Below are 16,239 nucleotides of genomic sequence, written 5' to 3' on the forward strand. Positions count from 1 at the left end.
AATGCTTTTACGATTAAAAATCAAAATGATGAATATAGTAATAGTAATGATTAGGATTTAGGAGTGAGATTTAAATAAATAAAAGAATTGACTAAATTATTGTTAGAGAAATATATGATATCATATTATTAGTATAAATTTAAGGTAAGACCAAAAAATAATGAATTAAATGAAAGGGTCCAAACAACTTTTATAGGTATATTTTTTTAGACTTCTTCCCTTTTAATAGTATTGATATTTAAGTACAAAAATAAAAAACTCGCACGGTTGTACGGGTCCAGATCTAGTATATATAGTTAAAATAAAAAATTGGGTAAAGTTTGTAGGCTATTAAAATAACAAGTATTATTAGAATTAATAGAAAGTATTAATAATAGAGTATATTTGAATATTTTATTTTAAAGAAAAAAAAAATGAAGGAAACAATTGGAGTGGAACACACAAACTCATTTTGAAGGACAAATGACGTAAACTATTCCCTAAAGATGTTATGTTTTCAAGTGTATTGAGATTTTGATTATTTGCAAATTAACTGAAAATAGGCAAACACAAAAAAAAATAGATATGTGAAACCAAAAGAATGTCTTTGTTTGATAAATAAAAGGTAAACAAGCATTGTGATATGGATCCTTCATTGTCTTGATACAACATAAACAAGTAAATGGTTTATAAAAAGTTATTTGAAGAATTAAAATATACTATCTTAGAGAGAATAATCGGCTTGTTCAAACTTATCTTCAGGGTAAAACACAGCCACCACTTCGTTCCCTCCAAACTTCCTACCATTCATCCCGTTTCTTGCCCTGCTTGAGCTCTCTGTTTCCGCATACTCAAGAAACACCTGTCACAAAACCAAACATCGCCTCCACAGTTTTAGCCGGAGACTCCCACTTGCATAGAACAGAACATGTAAAAGATAATATAGACCAAAGTGGTTTTGAACAAACCTTGCCAACGCCCTGAACTGGCTCACCGTTGGAGCTGGGGCGAGGGATCACGACTTTAGTTAACGCACCTGCATTGTAATAGCAAACATATTCGAATCCAAGAGCAAAAAAAAAAACACAAAACAACAGGTTGTTCCTTCTAAGTAGGATGTGTCTTGGATGATATATAGATAAGGAAGTTATGCAGTCTCCTGTTATGGCCTGATTCTCTATAGCAGAATGTGGGACAACAAAAGGCTGTAAAACAGACACATACCAACACAAAACGGAGATAAATCAATACTCTTTCAATCTAATCTTAAACACAGAAACAAGAACTATTGTACACCAAACTAAAACCGAAGTGAACGTAGCTTTTAGCGATGGAGAGTTCTTACCAAACTTTCCGCCTTCATCTCTCATGTCTACAACAATGTCTTCGTACTCCTCATCATTTCTAAGCTCGTCCTCGGTAACTACTTGAGTCAGGCACACGACTTTCGTGGCTGCTGCTGCTGCTGTTCCCTGTTGTAGCATAATCTTCTGTCAAAGAGAAAAAAAAAGATCAATTTAATTAATAGTTGACAAAGAGGCAACCGCAAGGTAGAATCTAATGTAATTCTTTATTTAACCTGGAAAGCAACTTGCTGTTGTGCGTGCAACAATACACTCTCCTGTTCAGGTTTCGTTTGATTTGCTCCTTGGTTAGCTCGCCTTACACATAGAGTTTTATCCCCCATGGTAATTCCATTGAGGGCAGCGCATGCAATGTCTGTAACTGCGGGATCTTGATACGCGCAGAATGCATATCCTTTTGAGTTTCCAGTTTCTCTGTCTCTTACAAGATCAAAACCTTTCAGGGCTCCTAAGGACTCTAACAACTCCCTGATTTGTGACTCAGGGATATAATAAGGAAGTCCACCAACAAAAAGACGGTCTGGGCCTTCAAGCGCACCAGCACCCCCTGGAGTCAGACCAACAGCAGCCAAGTTTAAATTTGGAATGGGCTGGCTTGGACCAAGGGTTGCAGCCAGCGCAGGGTTATAGTCGCTCGGTCTCCTCACCTTCACTGGAGCTCCCTGGGATAGAAGCATAATATATGGTTTAGTCTTCATTACCTATAGCAGAAGAAACACTGGTGCCATGATAAACAATATGACCTACCTCAAATATAATTCCATCCAAAGTCATTGCATTACTGGCCTCTTGAACGGATCGCATCTCCACAAATGCAAATTTCTTCTCGTAGTTTATGTACACATTAACAACAGCATCACCTGAAAATAATCAAAAGAAACGATTGTAACAGTATTCAACCTAGGACCAGCACTGTTTCAGCCAATGCATACAGCAGAAAAAAAATACCTGGACCAGCACTGTTTCCGCCAATAGCAGCCATAGCCTGACTAAAAAATGTTGCAACAGACTGCAATACAAGAATTTATAGATGTATCAAACGCAGGATGAGATCATAGGGACCAAAATATGCAGTGAACAATATGAGACCTGTTCATTTGCTGAGGGAGAAAGGCCACCAACATAGACCCTGCGAGCATGTCTAGTAGCCTGAAGACACAATATACAAATGCATGTTAGAACAGACGAAAATCACAGTATTTTCCATATATCCATGAGAATTATAACAGACCTGCTGTGTCATTGCCTGAATAGGCATCATAGGGACTCCCCCGAATGGCTGCATGAAATAGAAGAAGAGCAAGATCAGTTGCAGGAACATGGATCAACTTGGCAGGGACAAGGGCACATACCTGTCCAGGTTGTAAAGGAAACATTCCATTTCCAGGAAGAAGATTTGGGCTTGGAGCAGGAACTTGGCCTACAAAAGGAAAACAAGGTAAGCACCTGACCGGAGCCTATTACTACTACTTGCTACTTTAGTACGAGAAGACCTAGATCCATCCTATAGGTTTTAGAATATAGAGTGGTGAAACAAGTGAGATTATAAGGAGCTCGTAAGAGAGAGATTGTCAAATTTTTTGACGAACAAAGTCAGTATAGAACGATATACCAAAATCTTGGAAGAGAGGGGAAAGTAACCCAACTTTGCCATCTCAAAAGATAGACAGGGAAAAAAACACCATACAACCATAGGTTTCAATTCTAGCATTTTACTCCATAGCAACCCTCTCTTAGTTATCTCTTTCAAAGTAATAAATATAAGAGAAAACAACTGTGTTAGAATATAGGTATAATATGAAGTGGGAATACCTGTAAAAGCAGAACCAGCATCTAACATCCCAGAAGCTGGAGGTGCCATGTCGAATCCACTGACCCGCTTACTGCAATTAAGTATATTGATATTCAAAGAATCAAAAACACAAAGACCAACAACTCGAGAGCTGCACAAGAGAACAATCTACTCTACAAACTAAACAGTACTCTTTGTAAATCACAGTTGGATTCTGTAAAATATGTTACTGTAGTATCAAACGAGAAAAATAAGGTACCTCTTTGATGGAGATCGTGATCTACGCTCAGATCTACCCCTTGAACGAGACCGGCGACGGCGTCTATCTCCTCTATCTTTGTCATAATCTCTACGCCTAAAACATAAAAAATGTCAATACTCAATGTCTTGTAAAATATAAAGGTGGAAATGGTTTCATCCATAATGCAAAGAGTTCACAACCTGTCAAAGTCACGGTCACGGCTTCGACGGTAGTCATCATCATCACCCCTAGCACGTTCTCTTCTATCTCCTCGCTCCACACTGCGATCCCTGTGACGACTCCTGTGATGTCGATCTCGATCCCTGCCTCTATCCTCATCCCTGTCATCACGCCGCTTGATTCTCTCTCCATCTCTGTCCCTCCTCCGTTCATGGTCCCTATCTCTCCCTTTCACTCTACTTTCTTCTTCTTTACTTCCAGGATCCTTCTCAGTGTCAAGCATTTCCTTCTAAACATCAAAACAACTCTCGTCACTGCAGTAATACTCTCTTAATTCAAAGAACACTAAGCTAAACCCGCAAGGCCTCTAGCAAGATAACATCTAAACTAGTGGACACTAATCAATTTAACCCTAAAGTTAAGATCTTTGCTTCAGATTTTGGTGAGATTTGGGGGTGCATGGAGATTGATCTTGCACTTATCCCCATCTCACATATTCAATTCAAAGCGAGACGAATCTCATACAAATCTCGGAGCCAAATCCAATTACGCACAGGAACACAGTGATAGCTCCAGAAACTGAAAGCCCTACATACCTCGGATTTTGAGTCTCGGTGGTCGTCGATCTCGCCGCCGCGTCCACCGCCATCTTCGGAGTGAAATCCATCGCCGGCAACGCCGTTTTCTTCGTAATCAGACATCTCACTCGCCCCCGTCTAAAATTCCACGAATCGCTGTTGAGGTTTTTGAGAAGAGGGGGTGTGTGTGTGTGTGTGTGTGATGTAGCAGAAAGCTAAATAAATTTAGGGCACAATCGGGAGATAAACTTGACCTCGGGGGTATTAGTGTAAATGTTCATATTTACCAAACCACAAAAAAAAAACTTGGGATGACTGTGTTATAAGGGCAAATCTCCAAAATAGCATCATTCTAAGTTTATATCACAAAAATAGCACTCAAAAACTAAAATGACCGAAATAGCATTATATCTTTTGAAAAATTTAAATTTTTTTTATTTTTTAAAATTTGAAATCTTATTCCCAAAACCTCACTTCTCAACTCTAAATCTTAAAAACTAAACTCTAAACCCTAAACCCTAAATTCTAAACCCTAAACCCCACCCCTTGAGTGCTATTTTTGTGACTTTTGGCCTTGAGTGCTAGTTTGGGAACAAAAACTTGATTTAGTGCTATTTTGGTCTTTTTCTCTTGTTATAAATAGATAAAGCTGCGGGAGAATTTGTAAAATAACCAAAAAAAAAACTAAAATTAGATTTGTAGAGTGAAAGTAGAGAGAGATAGGAAGATGATGGAAGAGAGAGAAGAGAATTTTGGTTATTTAACTAATTTCGGTTTTTTGTGTTATAGGGTAGAATTTCTCTAAAGTTTATAGTATTTTCAAGACCGCAACGAAAAAAAAACTCATTTTGGAGATAGAAGATCTTCAAAATAATGGTTTGAAGTTGAGTTCTTCTGACGAGAAAATTCCAAGACTCAATGTTGAAGGTTTGAAGGCTTGTTGAAGATGCATTTAAAAGTTGTATATGAGCTTCGTATTTTTTTTTGTTCAGTATGAGCTTCGTATAAAAAAAGACAGTTAATCCCAAACAAACATTTTCTATTTCTCTATATATGTCAAAATGCTATAATAATAGTTATAATTTTATTGTGTCAAAATAATTAAATAAAGATAAAATTTTATATTTGTAAATTGGAGACAATGTTAATATAGGATAAAATGGAAGACATTTTTCTTTTATAAAACCATCAACAATGGTTTAAATAATTTGATACCCTTTTTTAGTATTCTACGTCATCTTTTTTTTCTCCACCTAATTTATTTTGTCCACGCTCATTTCTTGAGATCAATTGTTAGTTGAAGGTAAGTCATTCCGAGAGGACACTTGTTCTGATCGTCTTGTCTACATGGGAAAAGAAGAAACCAATGCTTCTGGCCTCCTTTGCAAGATACTCTACACGCAAATTCCGTGTTCAGTATATGGGATATACTAAAGTCCAAAAGTCGTCTCGCAGAAGACAGAATAAAACTAGCTCGAAGGCAAAGACTAGCCAGTCAAATTGGTTAGCAATCATTTCCACCAAATCTGAGCAATCTGTCTTTATATGTATCCTAGTAAAACGCCTTCCGTAAGCATGTCGCTGCACATAGTAATCCTTACATCTCCGCATGGAAAGCCGAGAGACTTTAACGACAGACATGGATTCCAAAGTGTTCTACACCCCTTCCTTCCATTTAGGTCCACCCTAATCCACTGATTGTACCATGGTCGATCCATAAGACATCAATTTGACAAGTCAGAGATTAGGGGTCCAAGGGAAAAGGTAGAGCATCATCACCGGCTGGCGGGCCAGAATCATCGCTTTTCTCCAACATTCCGCTTCAAGCGAAGCTAGCTGGAGTGTGTCAATCTGTGAGACGTCTTTTCCATTAAATATTTTCTCATTTCGTGCCTTCCAAATGTATCAGATGATCAACGGAAATGTGTCAATTAGAGGTATTATATAGGCTACACTTTTTCCTCCAAACAGGAAGTCCATGTAAACAAAGGTGCTCAGGAAGAAACCCGGAAGAGGCGGATAATCCGATAAAACCCAAACATGTAAAAGTCATGGGACATTAATAAAGAAGATGGTTTATAGTTTTCTCTGGACCACCGTATTTATGACAGCTGCTATCAGTTCCAAAATATCTTTAGGCAAGTCGTTATGTTGTGGCAAAATATCATGTAAGTGCTTGCCACATAAAGTGTTTCATCTTTCCTGAACCTCAGACCTTCCACACATGGCTCTGTAAACCAGTGTTACTCGGGTGGTCGACCAAATAGTCTATGTTTCGTTTTTCTTGTGTAGTAGACTAAACCTGAATTTAACTGAATAAATTTTGGATTTTGTGTAATCCCAAGCGTAGCCGTCCATTGACCACATGTTACTAGGTTTCAGCCCAAGGATAATAGGAATGTCCTCATAATGGAAATAATCTCGTAAAAGAGTAGTATAACACCTGATGAAGGAATGAACCAACAGTTTTGAGTGATTCCAAGCGAAGCCGTCCATTGACCACATGTTACTAGGTCTCAGCCCAATGATAATATGAATGTCCTCGGGGTGGAATAATCTCGTAAAAGGGTAGTATAAAAATCTATAGTATCACATCTAATGAAGTAATGAACTATGAGTTTTGAGTGCCGATAAGTAACCCGATTCGAGGCCCTTGGAGGTCTAGACTCGGTGTCCAGTACCCATGGTTCACTCTATACCATAGTATTGAGTCCCACCCCAATTGTCTTTCGTAGGCCTGATTTCAAGAATAACAGTGCTGCATAATACTACTCCAGCCATAAGAAGGCGATTATATCTTTCGATCTTCTAACGGGCATGATCGGTTATAATAATGTCATCCAATTACCTAGGCAAGTAAAGAGTTAAGCAAATGAATATGTTTTCAAATTGTTTGGCTAATAAAGCTGCATTAAAATCTTAGTTGGCTTAACCTTATGCCGACTTGGGTTAGATGGACCGACAACACTTGATCTGAGCCGAAGTTTGTCTATTTGACAGGCCTCCCTGGATAAATACAGCGTGTGAACCATAAACAATTTTATCTTACGAAGATTTTAACCGATTTATCAAAATCTTACTGATGATCTTATAGAAGACATTGCACAAAACAATAGGTCTGTATTCTGATAAAGTTTCTGGAATATTAGTTTTAGGAATCATGCATATATTAATTTTGTTTTATTCCCTCTGGTAAATATATAGTATTTAAAATAATAAATAAGTTATAAATGAATATAATGTAAGATTGTGTAAGATTATACAATATTTATACACATATATATATATACATATATGTTGTAATAAAATTTTGAAAAGGGTATCCACAAATCAACACAACAAAACGATTACCAGACCGACGTTGAAACCAGTATCAGACTGGTTAATTAAAGTGAAAGTGACCTTTCCACACTTGTCTAATCAACTGCATTGTGACTGGGGCGACTCCGACTAGTTTTCATGGTTCGTATAACGTATAACAAAAAAAATAGGCATGTGTTACAAATGATTAGTATATATCCTACACATAATAAAGAACAACAATAGCTCTGGTTTAGCTCTTCATCAATGTCCGTTTTCCACCCTCCATTTGCTTTCTTTTCTATTACTTTTTTTTTTTGTTGAAAAACTCTTTTCTAGTATTAGTTTGATGATCTTTTTCATATAATTTCATTGTTTAAAATGGGTTCTTGCTTGCTACTGTGTAAACAATATTTTTAATTTTATGAAAACCCTTTTGACAAAAAATAGTAATAGAAAAATGAGTAATATGAACAACAAAAACGATCGAAGCCAGTAACTGAGCAGCGTTCATTTTGGTTCTACAACACTATATTATATGTTTTCATAAAGTATAATCAACTAAATGGAATATTGCGCTATTCATTTCCATTTGTTATTCTATCAACGAAATTTTCAAAACAATATTTGATGTACCAGAAAAGATGACCGACTTTTCAACCCATCAATCCATGATTTTTTGACACATATCACACTATACTCCAATGAATCTGACTTCAACTTTGAAAAGTACCTACACACTGTTGCTTCTTTACACTTTAAGATCAATCCTTATTTCCTAAAATTACACCAATTGCGTTCTTTTATCACTTCTCGATTCGGCTTTTTTTGTTAGAAATAAATTGCAATATTTTTTTGACACATATAACATCTCTTTATACAGACACATATATTTGGTGTTCAAAAAAAAAAAAAAAAATACAGACACATATATTTTTCAGTTTCTTCATTGTTAATTTGACAGAATTTGAACTTTATGTGACCATTTAAATCTCACATTTGAGAGACAACAAACAGATTTAAAGCCTTGAATCGGTGCAAGGATAAGACACATGGGACACTTTTCCTGCATATCCTTCCCAACAAAGTTATTACAACTTTAGCTTTGAGTTTTAGCTATTGATGTATTATACAAAAACCCACTAGTATAATAAGATTTACTTCTAGACGTGGACAGACATCTTGTATTATCTAAATCTTTGTGATTCAAATAATAAACCAATGACAATAATATATGCATAGGAAGATATTTTCTAGAGTCATATTGGACCGTCCTATTGCATAAGATATCCAATTTTGTTGTCACATGAGGTGAACTCACATTATTTCGTTACCTAATTGAGTTATATTCTATCCGAACCTCTTTTAATATTTTTGACAAAATGATATCCATCGACATTTAAAGTTTCATCGTCGTTTTGCTTGTGTTTGTATCATGTGCGAGTGCGATATCTTTCGCCGTTAGTTTTATATACCATGCCACTATATGTGTTCGATGATGATAAAAAGTTCTTAAAGAAAACCCGTAATATATACAGCTTATATTACGTACTATATTTTTTTATAATTGCAAAAAAATTTCTTTCTAAAGTAACGTACTTTTTTTATAAAAATATATATCCACAGTCCATATAGAAACACGTACGTACCAATCTGACAAGAAGACATGCTTTAAAATCTATCAGGTTATCGATTCCAAGGGTCCGTATTCTTTTCTTTTTGACAAATGACAACCAGTGTCGGTATTCTAATTCAATGACTATGTACGTACGGTTTCTTATGTATGATTCGTAATTATAAATTTTGACAACCAAGTCGTTCGCTGCAAAAAGAACCAAGAAATTAAATTATGTGATTAAAGAGTGAGAAAACGCAATCTTTTCTGTACCTTAACTTTTTTTTTTATGATACTAATAAATATCTTATATTACGTAATACATTACTAATATGTATTTTTCAGTGGTCGTTTACCATCGTCAAATTACCAATATATATTTTAAGTGGTGTATATCATCGTCAAATAGGTGGTCATACGTTTTTTTAATAGTTGTAGTACGTTGCGTCTTTTGACAATATATCAGAGTATCAGTAGTTGCTTAGCGTGTGATTAAATAACTCGTTGATCAATATATAGTTCTTTCTGAATAATGAATTAATTATGTATGTCTTTTGCATATTAAATACTAAGGGAATCGACGTAAACAGGCTTTTATTATATAAAGTTGTAAATTCTTTAAAAAATTACCAAGTATAATATGATTCATATCATATCCACATATATTTTGAGTTAAAACCTATAATTAGAAAGAGAAATCGCAATTTACTTATAATTGACAAATAATAATACATTGTTTTGTGCAAACTTGACCTTCAAGTCAAATAAATTAAAGCCGCTTTAGACTTAGTTACCTAGTTAAGCAATGGATGCTTAGAGAAAGATATCCACAACATTAGACAACCGAATTAGAACTATAGCTTTAATTTACATTCTGCTTCATTAGAGATATCGACCAATCATATAAATAGCCTAGTTATCACTATACTAATAAAATTAATATTTAAGCTAGTCGTTTTCACATGAATGGGCTCATCCATTCAAATCCATCAATGTATTCTGGCGAGTAGAACAAGTTCTCATAACCGCCACCGTCGTCTCCAACTTCGACTTCGTAGTCTCCGAAAAACGGCGTAGTCTGATTGGCTTCGACAGAGACAGAAGATGAGATCGGACTGTTGCTTAAGACTCCTTCGACTCTTAGTGCCAACCGTTGGATCTCTCGTTCAGCGTCATGAAGCTGCTCCTTTAGGTGAAGAACCTGAAATAATAAGTTGATTTGATTAACTAAATACCTTACTATTTATAGCTAATCATGTTGTTATGACTTTGATTTGATTAATTTAATTTTGTGGGTCTGGTGATTAGAGGCCCAGTGATTAAGACAAGCAGGTGAATAACCACTAGAAAACGAAGGAAGTTTGTACGGAAAGATAATTACATAAAATGACACTTGGTTTTATTTATTCTTTTGGAATTAGCAGTTCACTTTCTCTATTATTTTATTTTTAATACAACAAAATAATATACAGTTTGACAAAAAAAAAATAGTATCAGTTTATGTAATTTACAGCTTTAGCTATATACTAAAGGTAACAAAACAAAATTGTGACTCAATCAACGTTGATTTCTACTTTTTTTTCTTTCTCAATTGCTTATGTTGTCTTGGTTTCAGTTCATATTAGTTTTCTTTTTCTTCGGGTATAAGTGTATAACATTTTACAAGTATATGTTCATAAATAGAAATTTTTGTTATTAAATGAAAACCAGTAATCGTTATCTATAACCTACATAACTCTGCCATACATCTTTAAGCAATTTATAGTAAAATATTAATTATTTTCTGGAAAGAGAAGATAATCACGCACCTCAGAATCAAGACGACACTTCTCAACGACGACGTTTTCGTGTGCGTTCTTAAGTCTAGTGTATTCATCTTCAAGCCTCTTGTTCTTCCACCGTGCACGGCGGTTCTGGAACCAGACGGCGACTTGGCGAGGATCAAGCCCTAACTCCTTAGCAAGACGATCTTTCCTCTCTGACTCAAGCTTATGTTCATCTCCAAAACTCATCTCCAGCATTCTTACTTGCTCATCACTCAGTTTCCTCTTCCTAAACCACCCATTGCCTCCTTCTCCACCTACCTCCGCCACCGCAACACTCTTGCTCTTCCTCCTCCTCCTCGGCCGCGCTGGTTTCGATTCTCCTGCTGATCAAAGAGAAACCAATTAGTACGAATGTTTTAACTTATCACAAAATCTATGTCTTTAACTCTAAGTATTTATCATGCACGTATGTGAAAAGGACTAAGACAAGACAATTTTATCATTACAAAAAAATAAAATAATAAAGAAGACACACTTGAAGATAGTTGTTAACCCAATTTTTGGGGTTTTTAAAAAAAAAATAAAGAGTAAGATCTTAAATATGGACAAACCTTGTTGTGGTATTGATGCAGTATAGACACTAGGGTACATCTGAGAAATGAATAGAAGATTATGATCATCTACATTCTGGTTATTCATGTTTCTTGGTCTCTCCCTCTCTAGATCTTCTTCTTAGTTGATGTTTTTTTCTGTCTCACTTTTTCTGCAATAAGGAGAAGATGTGTTGGGAGAAGAGGGGGACTTATCATTTATAAAGGAGGGGTAGGTGTCAAGGGATGGTTTGATTAGAGTTTATTTATTTTTAGTTATGTAATAAGTATATATTTTCCAAATTACATAATTATCCTTTTGCATATTATGTTATATATTATATATCACTATCGTTAATAATGTTTCATGTTGAAAAGAAATGACTTTTAACTTGAAATATATCATTTCGTGGAACTCATGTGAAAGCAATAAAAATAATGGAACATTTTAATTTTTTTTTCTTCTAATTACGTACTAAATAAAGAAATAAGTAGATCAACATCTAACACTACTAAAAGTCGAATATGAAGAGTAAAGAGAGTGTCCACGTCGACCATTAAAATCAACCAATGAGGTTGCTTAGTTTTTCCACGTCAAACCGAATGGGACCGGTCTTGGGCTGTATTTTTTTTAACCCTGAAAAACAAAGAAACATGTTGATCAAAAGCCCTGGTCCGATAAAGTCGGATAACGTCGTGAATCTTTGACGTCTCTCTTCTCTTCGCTCTTTGGAAACCCTAAATGAATCTCTTCGACAACTCCTCCCTTCGCCGTTTCCCCTTCCTCAACGGATCAATCAATCGACACCGTATTCATTAGTGAGCAATGAATCCTCTGAGTTTCACATTAATGGATTCCTTTCGCCTTATCCTCTCTACCTCTCTTTATAAGTCTCTTCTTTTCACAGAATTGTTACAGAAAAAAAAAACACTCAAACGATGAATTCCAGCAGAAAATTCCAAAACGATCTTACCGCGAATAAACCAAACGGAAAAGACGTTGTCTCCTCATAAGTCTCCGGCGATCCTAAGTCGAAGAAACCAAACGGCAAATCCGTTGACTCCTCCGCCGAGCCGCTATGTTCAATGATAAAAAGGAAGAGGTCGTCTCAACTGGAGATCTTCCCACGCTCATCTCAGACTCCAACGAGCAGGTAACTAATGATTTCACTATACTTTATTACTAAGATCAAAATAGAAACAACTAATGGTAGTCACCTCCGCTACTGACTGCTGAAAAAAGATCAAAGCTTTATTTTATTTTTTTCTCTTTTCTTCTTTGTATGACTGCGAAAGATTTTTCATTCTGTGTATTAACTGATAGTTCAACCGATTGCTTTATAACTACGATGTTATCTTATATTTTCTTCTCTTCGTTTTTGTTCTCTGTTTCTTTTTGTGTGAATCTAATTGATAAAAATGTTCCTCTTGGACATGTAAATTGGTTTCTGACTGGTGCTTGAAGCCTTGAAGATATACCTCTGTATATTGACTTCTCTCTATGAAAAATTACTCTTCTAAAAGGATGAGAGCAGGTAACTAAATTTTTTTAGCTTTTGAATATTTTTTAGTTGTTGAATCTTTTACTGGTTTCTGCTTTGTAGCTCTCAAGCTGTTTTGATGGTCGTTACATGTTTTTGGATCTTGCAGTTTTCGGAAGCTCGATGGAGAGCTGGAAGATGCAGAGCAAAAGGTCCCGGAAAGACATTGATGACAATGTTCAGATATATATGAAATTCACTAATTCAGTTCATGGCTATTGAAGAGAACGATGAGATCTTGAGAGGTCTATGCGGAGAAGACGGTGTTGTTTATGCGATATGTGAATTGCAAGAGGAATGTGATTCTAGAGGCTCGTTGATCTTGAAGAAGTATATGGAGTTTAGGAAGCGAGCTAGGTTGGCTTCTGATATCAACAACTCTCCAAATTTGAATCTGCTTGCTGGTGGTGCTTCTGAAGGACCAGACCCGAGAGAAGTAGAGCTCTATGTGGAGGAGATACTCTCTCTGATGCAGTTAGGTGAGGATTACACAGAGTTCATGGTGTCAAAGATCAAGTCTTTGACGTCAGTTGATGCTGAGTTGTTACCAAAAGCTACGAAAGCGTTTAGAAATGGTAGCTTTAGCAAAGTGATTCAGGACGTGACGGGATTCTATGTGATACTAGAAGGGTTCTTTATGGTTGAGAATGTGAGGAAAGCCATAAGGATTGATGAGCATGTACCGGACAGCCTTACCACATCAATGGTGGACGATGTGTTCTACGTGTTGCAGAGCTGTCTGAGGAGAGCCATTTCGACTTCGAACATTAGCTCTGTGATTGCTGTGCTGAGCAATGCTGGTAGCTTGTTGGCTAAGGATTACCATGAAGCTTTGCAGCAGAAGATTAGAGAGCCTAACCTTGGCGCTAGGCTGTTCTTAGGTGGTATTGGTTGCATAAAGACGATGGTCGACTTAAAACCAAATCTCGCTTACTAACTAACATTATAGAAGAGAGCATCTATCAAGATCACGAGTTCGAATGCCATAAAAATAGCTACTTTTAAATGCTTTCTTATCTAAAACATGATGAGCTAAAAGCTCATAGCTTCTTAATTCCCTAAAAAAAGTTCTAACACATTGCATTACCAATAAATCATCTTAAATTTTTTTGTTAGTTGTACAAATAATTTTGTTCCTTTTAGTAATTTGAAAACGTACTTGAATTTTATTCATTTTAACTGAGCTGATTATAAACCTTCTCAAAATTCATTATTTATGGATTTGGAAGTTCATAAACAGGTATACACAGTGGGTTTTAGCTCCAGATATACACAAAACAAGCATCTATACTCAAACTATATCAACATTCATTGTATAGATTAGGCGACAGAAAAACATTCCTTCTAGATTATTAAATTTTTTGATTAAAAAAAATAGATTATTAAATTATAATAAGACGAGAAACTTATTTGGTTACAAGTCCCAACAATCAATAAAAAGGAATAATAGATGATGAAATTTCAAATATATGGAAAATATAATTATATTTTTTATTTACATGAAACTGGTTAACGGATGGTATTCAGATAAAAATCATATTTCCATTGTATCTTAAACTTTGGCATAAATATAAATTTCAATCATCTCAGAAGGCTCGACTAAAAATATAATCCCTCTGATCAATCTCTTTGCCCCTCATTTTTAGAGAAAAAATAGATGAATACATTGGAGATAGTCTAAGACATGATCGACGTAAATGATCGACGTTGAAATTTCAGCTTTTCTGATTCTTACTATTCTAATGTTTCAATATAATTTGAATATTTCTTTTGCTTTATAATATAATGATTTGAAAGTCTTTTTTGTTTCACTATATAAATTGTTTTTATATTTCAATGTAACTTTATAATTATTGGATATTATGTGGCCAATTAAATTATGTAAATTACTGTGTAATTGATTAAATTAATATATTAAATGACAGTTTTCTAAAGTAATAACTTTTAAATATTACAGATTCTAATTAACTGATTACATTTTGAAACAAATAGAGTAATCTATAAACTAATTCTATATAGATATGAGGACAAAATTGTAAAATGTTATCACTTTGAATTTCTCTCATTCTGTGCATTCCTAATTGGAATGAGATAATCAACATCTAATATTATGTTACCCTCAGTATATTAGAAATTGTCGAACCGTAAACCAATTAAGGATGATGTAAGGAAGACGTAAAGATGTATTTCCAGTTATCACAACTTAATTATGTCCATACTTTCTAATATTATAATATCTCACCATATTAGTGGCTAAATAAGTTTTCTCTAGCACAAATACTCACTCTATTCTTGGAGTTTAAGTTTTTATATCTTATGATATTAGTAGTTTGCTCCAAAAAAAGAAACGGCGTACTGTACATTGTAATTGGAGAAAGAAAACAAATAAAAATCAACCGAAGACTTTTAAGGTATATGAAACAAAAATTGGAAATAGCAATTCTTTGTAACTAAAGAATAAGGCAATGAAATTGTAAAAATACAAAATAAAACAAAAAAATATACACAGAAAGAAAGATTTAGTAAAATCGTAATATAATTTCCATAATTGATAGTGCTCAGTTACACTAAAAAGTCTTAATTTACAACATACACAGTTTTATTTACATCTTTAAATCTATTATCTAATTAAAATGATTCTAAAAAAAGTGTCAGCATGAAGAGTTATAAAATATACGATAAAATTTAATACATAACGTTAAAAATACATTATCACTGATCACTAAGAAATCATGTTAGTGTAATAAAAATAAAATGACAACACATTTATTAAAACCATAGAACGGCACACAACAAAGTGTTATTAAATATACAAACTACAAATTAAATATGCTCAACGCAAACACACATAAAAATGAGACATCATATTTGAATATATTTAAATAAATAATTTTAAATATATTATATTCTTGATAATTTTAAAATTACTTAAAAAGAAAATAAATTATTAAAAAATTAATATACAAATAAAACTAAATCAATATTTTGTAACGTCAAAATAATAAATGAATAAAAATATATTATGTTAATAAAATAGATTTTAGATCTTAAAGACTTTTAATTTATGTAATATTACAAAATTCAAAAAATTTTTATTACAATTAATATTTTACCATTAGATCTATTAAAATAATATTCTAGATTGATATTCAATTATCAGTTTTCAACTATTACACGTAAAAATATTATTAAGTATGTTTTTTTTTTGAAAAGGGGGTTTTATATTTTAAGTAGGTTATTGGAGTACTTTTTCTTTTCTTGAATTTATTCGAGATGAGATTCCGATCTTTTAA

General features: G+C 34.3%; 3 protein-coding genes across 7 annotated transcripts; 1 reads left to right on the top strand and 2 right to left on the bottom strand.

The window, feature by feature from the left end:
- Positions 1–565: 565 nt before the first annotated feature.
- LOC103849626 (splicing factor U2af large subunit A) lies at positions 566–4,380 on the bottom strand. 3 transcript variants are annotated; one of them, XR_004451231.1, is made up of 14 exons: positions 4,153–4,380; positions 3,577–3,845; positions 3,395–3,490; positions 3,156–3,226; positions 2,696–2,763; positions 2,575–2,622; positions 2,433–2,492; positions 2,292–2,352; positions 2,091–2,203; positions 1,559–2,005; positions 1,325–1,469; positions 1,084–1,184; positions 948–1,015; positions 566–841 (listed from the first exon to the last, which is right to left on the bottom strand). XR_004451231.1 is itself a non-coding variant. In XM_009126368.3 (13 exons), exons 1-13 carry the CDS (start codon positions 4,255–4,257, stop codon positions 704–706), a joined length of 1,689 nt encoding a protein of 562 aa, XP_009124616.1. In that variant the 5' UTR covers positions 4,258–4,380; the 3' UTR covers positions 566–703. The 3 variants fall into 3 exon arrangements, 1 of the variants encoding a protein (XP_009124616.1); XR_629508.3 differs by having other exon boundaries at positions 948–1,184; XM_009126368.3 differs by lacking the exon at positions 1,084–1,184.
- A 5,354-nt stretch (positions 4,381–9,734) lies between these two features.
- LOC103849628 (homeobox-leucine zipper protein ATHB-21) lies at positions 9,735–11,603 on the bottom strand. Of its 2 annotated transcripts, none has more exons than XM_009126371.3 (3): positions 11,427–11,603; positions 10,858–11,195; positions 9,735–10,250 (listed from the first exon to the last, which is right to left on the bottom strand). In XM_009126371.3, the coding sequence occupies exons 1-3, from the start codon at positions 11,512–11,514 to the stop codon at positions 10,008–10,010; spliced, it is 669 nt and encodes a 222-aa protein (XP_009124619.1). In that variant the 5' UTR covers positions 11,515–11,603; the 3' UTR covers positions 9,735–10,007. The 2 variants fall into 2 exon arrangements, with proteins under 2 accessions (XP_009124619.1, XP_009124618.1); XM_009126370.3 differs by having other exon boundaries at positions 10,858–11,198.
- Positions 11,604–11,901: 298 nt separating this feature from the next.
- On the top strand, positions 11,902–15,777 carry LOC103863101 (conserved oligomeric Golgi complex subunit 4). 2 transcript variants are annotated; one of them, XM_033279580.1, is made up of 4 exons: positions 11,902–12,224; positions 12,314–12,559; positions 12,871–12,940; positions 13,056–15,777. In XM_033279580.1, exon 4 carries the CDS (start codon positions 13,158–13,160, stop codon positions 13,881–13,883), a length of 726 nt encoding a protein of 241 aa, XP_033135471.1. In that variant the 5' UTR covers positions 11,902–12,224; positions 12,314–12,559; positions 12,871–12,940; positions 13,056–13,157; the 3' UTR covers positions 13,884–15,777. The 2 variants fall into 2 exon arrangements, with proteins under 2 accessions (XP_033135471.1, XP_009139098.1); XM_009140850.3 differs by having other exon boundaries at positions 11,902–12,559.
- The last annotated feature ends 462 nt before the right edge of the window (positions 15,778–16,239 follow it).

Source organism: Brassica rapa, chromosome A09 (genome assembly GCF_000309985.2).
Source record: "Brassica rapa cultivar Chiifu-401-42 chromosome A09, CAAS_Brap_v3.01, whole genome shotgun sequence".
Taxonomy (NCBI): Eukaryota; Viridiplantae; Streptophyta; class Magnoliopsida; order Brassicales; family Brassicaceae; genus Brassica; species Brassica rapa.